The following is a 6,948-nucleotide window of genomic DNA, read 5'->3' as shown; positions in this document are numbered from 1 at the left end:
TTGTACTGACCTGAGATCAGACTCTGTGAGCTTGTTCAGGGAGACAATTAAAACTTCATAATTTTGTACCCTATTAGTCACCACAGTAATTGGACTTGAAAACACATTAACACATTGCACATGTTGTATGTCAGTATAATTTTGCTTTTGAGACAGTTTATATTTCCTGCATATTTAATCTATTAGTCACAAGACATTTGAACATATTCACAGAGAACAGTCAGAGAGTCTATGCAGCATCACAGCAGGTGGGACATCTGGAGAGGGAGCGATGGTGAGCTTGGGGAGAGAGTTTCTTTTTCTCAAAAGAGCGTGTGTAACTGGTATGACACTGCTTTGACACTTAATGTAAATTATAAGTGTTGCTCTATTTTTCTCTGAGAAATTATTGACTACTCAGTCAGATTGCATCCAAAATCACCAGGGTGAGGGGGTTGGAAAGGAAAACGGAGAACTTGAAGTGCACTGTTCACCTACTGGAAAAATAAGGAGAGGTGGAAGTTATTTCCCATATTTTATAAACTGTCAGTGGACATGTCATGGAAAGGAAGATTCATTTGGCAACAGGTGGGCCAGGGTTTTTTTGCCACGAATGAGTTACCTCCAAATAGAAAAAAACTTGCATCAGCGCTCAGTAGCATCATGTGAGGACCCAGCCTTTTCTGTTGTCCTGACTCAAAGATAGAAACTGTGTTTTTGTATTTTGGGTCATTGTCTCGGTAGTGTCGAGGTATTATCAGCCCTTACAGCAGGGCTCGTGTTGTTTTCATCTTGTGTGTGTGCGTCATCATGGTAAAATGTGGTCCAGGAGACACATATTGTAGCAGGAACTACCACAGAGGCGGTTTTGAAAACTTTGGCAGGTGTTTTCATGTCTGTGTGTCTGTCTGTGGACAGATTTTGTCACTGCAATAACTTCAAAACTGTGCAAGCTGCAGCCACACCATTTTTACAGATGTGTAGTTGGGATCAAAATGAAGGCTGAGGGTAAAAATGGGTGTTTTCCGAGAAAGGGCGACAGATGTAGGGGCTAATAGGGAAGGGGCAGAGTTCAAAGATGGGTATAGTCTGACCCATGAGTCCTGAGTAGCCTACTCATGTAATAATGTAGTAATGCGTCGTAAGATTGACGAGCAGGTCCCATCGCAATATGGTCTCTAGTTAGGAAACAATCTCAGCATTGAAGTGAATGTACATGACTGGCAACTTCATTATTCTTGTTTTATTCCTGGAGGTCTTCCCTGAATTAGATTTCAAGAATTGGCTTGTTTGATTTGAATTTCAGGAACTGGCAGCCATTCACCACCTTTTATTTAATCATCTCATCCTAAATTAAGTTAAAATGGCCCATTTTTTACTCTGTGCTGCCAATAACATTAAGGAGGGGACTAGCCAATGAAGTTTGCTCCCTCATAACCAACTTTATATGTTTAGAAGCTGAGTGTTTCTTACATTTGTCATCTAAGATTTTGAGTCACGTCAAAGCATAATGCTGCAAGGGGTAAATGCTAAAAATAAACAAATAAATTCCAGTAAGTAAATGTCTAATCTTTTTGTTGATATCAGCTGCTCATCAGATCTCAAAATATCATACAAATCACTTCAGTGGATTGCTCCGGGAAACCTTTGTTATACTTCAAAATAAAGATTTGCATGTGAAATAACGGGGACATCAATGTTTTTCTGTTGTGGCAATGGTGGCAACAAACAAAATGCTAAATGCTAACATCACAATGCTAACATGTGCAACAACAACAATGTTTAAATGCTGATATCTAGCAGGTACAATAAAATATTGACTATGTTCACCATCCTAATTTAGTGTGTTATCATGTTAACATTTGCTGATTATCTCTAAGCTCAGCAAATTTATGGTGGTATTAACTTTTAACTTCCTGGTAATGGTATCAACTTGTTCCTAGTGTTTTGTCTGATAGTATTGTTAGTTAGTTAATATTGCTAGGACAAAGTGTGTCACAGTAACATTACATTTTTTCTCTCTCTTGTGTTTATTGTAACTTTATTACAAACAAAAAGATTTTCGCATTTTAGTTATGTTGGTACTATGGCTGCAAATGAGCTGTTAACCCAAGTCAGCTGATTAGAAAACTGTGGGAATTTATTAGATAGCAGCATCTTTGTTTATTTTGTTTTATATACTTGCCACAGTAACGTTGAATGTGTGATCTGGTTGGTTTGTTGTGTGTTACCACATCTGTATTTCTCTCACTAACAACAGTCAGTCGTTAAACTGACGTTATAAAACCAGTGTCTTGTGCAACACTGACAGCAACCTGCCATTTCCCACATAATCTGACGTGGCAAAAACAATATTTTGATATATTCCATATTCTGCTGCGCTAACCAAGGCACATGTACAATGGTATGATTGATAAGTGAATAGTGTGCACTGTCTCATGTAAAAAAACAAAACAAAAACAATAAACTCAAGTCCAAGTGGACAAAAAAATCAATTACTGCAGGTTAAAGTTTCCTACCGTTTCATTTAAATGAGCTATATAGACATCACCAAAAACCTAATTTCTTTTCTTTTCTTGTTGTTACAATGTCACACATCCCCTCTCATTATCAACCTCCATGCTGTTGACACACTACCATGGTTTGTATGTTGCAGTGAAGTGGGAGTGACCATGTTGTAGGTGCATATTGATCTTAGAGGCTTCGATGATCATGCAGTGGCACCGTCTGTGGTGTGAGAGGATATGAGCCCTCAGAAGAAACACTGGATGGTGACATTACAAGAAGTTTTCTACCCTGCCTTAGCAGTGGTGGGCATCCCCTGTAAGTACATCAAAACTCAGCGTCACAGTTAGAGCTTGTTGATTTCACACCAAAAACTATCTTATGTCATTGAGAAATGTTCATTTAATGGATTAATTGTGAAAATATTGGATGTGAGACATCAGATGCCTCAACTGACACAAATCCTTTCCTCAGCCAACACCATCACCTTTCTGATCATATGGAGGAGGAGCTGCATGCTCTCCAGGTCCAGCACTTTCTATCTGATGGCCATGTCTGTGGCTGACAACCTTGTTCTGATCTTCATTGTGATTCTTGAGCTTTCTGTCAAGTACCACCAGCAGGAGCCGTTTTGGAGTTATGATCCGTGGTGCAGCCTGAGGGACATTTTTAACTACGGGGCTTACAACGCCTCAACGTGGCTGGTGGTCATGTTTACAGTTGAACGCTTTATCGCCATCCACACGTGGAAAATGAAAACTAAAATCTGCACACCGAGATGTGCAGCATGGACAATTACAGCAGTCTTCCTCTTCAGTCATCTTTGTGCCATTCCTTACTACTGGTCTAACGCCTCAGTCTATGTGAACAACCAGACCAGGTGTATTTACAAGACAGAGGCCCCGTTTCAGTTCATTCACACCTTGGTTTGGTTTCAAACACTGCAAGCCTACATAATCCCCTTCCTCGTCATCCTCACACTTAATGGCCTGACTCTGCGCCTCATCTCTCTCAGCAATCGGGTTCATATCACTGCGGATTTGACCTCCAGGGTCAACAAAGTCATGCCCCTGCTGCGCTCCAGGAAGAGAAAATCTGTGGTGCTTCTAGTGACTGTGTCCATGAGTTTCATGCTGCTGTCTGTCACCCGTGCTATAACTCAGATCATCCTCCGCACGACTCACATGTACACTTTTGATCGTAATGATTACTACCATCAGATAAATATAGCAGCAGACACTGGCACCATGCTGAGCCTGAGCAACGCGGCTGTCAACATGTACCTGTATGTCTGCACTCAATCTAAGTTTCGCCAAGAGTTCTTAGCCTGTGTCAGACAAGTGTCTTTCTACTGGAAAGCAAAGCTATAGAAAAACCCCCGTGTTGTTACTAAACACAATTACTGACACCGACCTCGAGGAAGTTTGTACAGGTGCTCTCGCCTGGTGTCTGGGAACAGAGGAAATGATCTCATGGCAATCATAACCAGTTAAATGTGAGTCCATAAAACACAGCTTAATTTTCTTTATTACTATGTTTTACTCATTCTGTCCCTGTATTACATGGGAGGATTTGCCTCCATGTAAACAATCCTGACACACATCTGCACTGTTTTATGTTTCAAAATTAATTTCCTGCAATTAGTTTCTAGACTCAGAGCAAACAAACAAGACGGTTTCTTCATATGATTTTACTACAAAACGTGTAAAACCTGTCAACTTAAACCTGTCGCATAATGAATGTGTACTTCACTTGAATATTTTTAAATTATTTTCCCTTTTTTTTATGTGAAGACAAAATACGTTTCATATTTGAACCTAAAAGGCTATAAGAATTTTCCATTTTTAATGCATGTAAACCAATGATATTAAATTTTTTTAGCATTTGTTAATATTTGATTTAGGACCAAATATTGACAATACTGCATGTCTTTTCTTATCTTTTTTGACTATGAAACCAGGTCTGCAATAATGGATAATTAAATAAATGTTACCCGATTTTTGTGCAAAAACCACATACATCATCTTTTACAACAAAGTACTCCCCAACTATGCCTCATTAATCCACAATATGTGCTAATCAGTTCTTCTGTAGGTTATTACTGAATATCACAGAGATATGCATAAAAGGTAAAACTGCCTCTTTCCCCAGAAGTAATATGGACTAGCAAACAGAAAATAAAGTTGTTGTTTTTTTTTAAAAATCGTTAAAAATCTGGGCAGTTATTTCTCCTAAAAACTAAATTTTAAATTGTTAGAGGTACAAGAAGGCATTAATACAATAAAAAAGTATCAAGGATTCATTGATGATATTAACTGACATATCTACTGTGAAAAAGGCCCTTTACAAACACAGTTCACTCAATGGCTGCTTCAAGGAAAGGAACAGCTTTTCGTGACACTTTGCAAGTAGGTTGTCCCAAGCATCTTGGAGAACCTGCCACAATTGTGTGGATTTATAGGCTGCCTTAGTATCTTCTGTCTCTTCAGTGTGATCCCAGACTGAGTCCATGATGCTGGGATCAGAGCTCTGTGAGGGTCAGACCATCTGTAGGAGGGCTCCTTGTCCTTCTTGTCTCTGAAGATAGTTCTTTTTGATGCTAGCTGTACAAAATACATCACAGAACACCATGAGGATATTCTCTGACGCATAAGAATTTAAACATCTCAATGCCTAAAACCTTTGCACAGTACTGGATGTGTAATAATTACTATTACTACCATACTACCGAAAACTATTTACCATATTTGTTGTATTATAACAAACAACAGAAACAATATGTTAATGCTGTAAACTAGTTCTAGTTCATGTATAGTTTCCTTTACAGATACCTGATATTTTCGGATAAATAAGTAGTTCCATCTGAAAGCACCTGAAGCAGACTCAGATGAGAATCACTGGCTGAACAGTAAGAAGATACAGTTCAGAGAGACTTTAGTAAAAAAATCGACCTGAAAGTATCGGCTAAAAGTGAGAAGGACAAAAAAAGTGAGTTCCATCCACCTACCCAACCATTAGGGAACTATAAGTAAATCTTAATTGCCTCTAGGGGAACAACAGATTGACACAAATTCCATCGCTTACCACCACAGCAACATCCTCAAAAAAACAAACAAACAAACAAACAAACATGATATAGAAAGCAAATTTGCAGATGGAACACTAGATTGCTCACCACGGAGACCTGACCACAACATAACTGAGGCTGTGTAATTACAGCTTTAGTTAAAGTTGAGTCCATCACTTAGAAAAACAAAACAGAAACCTGGCAAAAACAAACAAAAATCAAATGAAGACTTAGAGCAAATTCTGTGAGGAGCCTGAAAGAATTTACCGCAGGAGAATTAAAATTTCCTTTGGTGTGGTGAATTCACCAAACTGAAACACTGCAGTTTTGAAAATACTGGCTTGTTCGAAAAATACGGTTTTGTTACTTTCTTATCGTGTCCATATTTCTTGGTGTTTATTGTTTTTGTTTTCAAATAAAAACTAAATATAATGAAATGTGCTGGTTAATTTCTGGACTTTCAGTTATCCCTTGGACTTAACAACGGCGACAAACCTCAAAGTGGCCGGTTTAAGAACAGGGAAACTGTCCACCAGGGAGGTGGATCAGCCCAACTTCCTGGTGCGAACATGGAAATATGAGTTAAAAAAAAAAAAGACACCGGTTTTGGGGTTAAAGCACAGACCATGACCCTAAACATCCCTGGTCTGCTTCCAGCTGGGGACCATTGGTGCATGTCATTCCTCGTCTCTCTTTCCCCTCATTTCCTGGCGTCTCCCCACTGTCGGCTGTATAAACAAAAGAGCCCGAAATGCCCCCCAAAATATGTTATATGTTAAATTATATCTCTTTCAAAATCATACACGTTTAATCATTGTACATGGAATTATGGAAATATTTGAAATGGATTTTGGCTGTTAAAAATGATTAAATTTCCTTTTCTTTCATTTTATTTAATGAATAGTCTTTATGTGATGAAGACTATCCTCTAAAATGTTTTTATAAAACTTGTCGGGCACAGCATTAAACTGTTTAGAAGACAGACACTTGCACAAGCTCCTCTTTTCATCTCCTGCATATTCATGTAATGATTATTATTATTATTATTAATGTGGTTATTATTATTTACTGATTTGTCCACTTGTTATTAGTCATTATTACATAGTCTTCATCTGATCGTTATTAGTTGTTATTTTGCCTTTTATTGCGTTAGTTAATATTTCACTTGCTTGGTTTACACTGGTTTGTATTGTCTGTACTGAACAAGCTACTGGATTTGCTTTGGGATTAATAAAATTTCTATCTAATACAATCCAATTAGTGTTTGATCAGCTTGGTGGTTTCATGTGGACAAAACAGTTTTCTCCTAATGTTCTCTCTCACCATCAGAAACCAGTTACCTTGCAATGTCTGCTTACTGACCCACCAGTAACTTTACTCTGAAATATCTCTGGGGA

General features: G+C 38.3%; 1 protein-coding gene across 1 annotated transcript; it reads left to right on the top strand.

Moving 5' to 3' along the window:
* The first annotated feature begins 2,723 nt into the window (after nucleotides 1–2,723).
* On the top strand, nucleotides 2,724–3,854 carry LOC111667177 (putative G protein-coupled receptor 139). Its single transcript, XM_023422800.1, has 2 exons — nucleotides 2,724–2,802; nucleotides 2,959–3,854. Exons 1-2 carry the CDS (start codon nucleotides 2,724–2,726, stop codon nucleotides 3,852–3,854), a joined length of 975 nt encoding a protein of 324 aa, XP_023278568.1.
* Nucleotides 3,855–6,948: the final 3,094 nt, after the last annotated feature.

Source organism: Seriola lalandi, unplaced genomic scaffold (assembly GCF_002814215.2).
Source record: "Seriola lalandi dorsalis isolate HSWRI2012SDOR001 ecotype SW California unplaced genomic scaffold, Sedor1 jcf7180002054685, whole genome shotgun sequence".
NCBI classification, from domain to species: domain Eukaryota; kingdom Metazoa; phylum Chordata; class Actinopteri; order Carangiformes; family Carangidae; genus Seriola; species Seriola lalandi.
This window is presented reverse-complemented; position numbering and strand designations above follow the sequence as displayed.

Coding starts and splice junctions, on each gene's coding strand:
- LOC111667177 (XM_023422800.1), top strand. CDS start 2,724: ATGAGCCCTCAGAAGAAACACTGGATGGTGACATTACAAGAAGTTTTC. Junction 2,803..2,958: donor AGCAGTGGTGGGCATCCCCT/GTAAGTACATCA, acceptor TCCTTTCCTCAG/CCAACACCATCACCTTTCTG.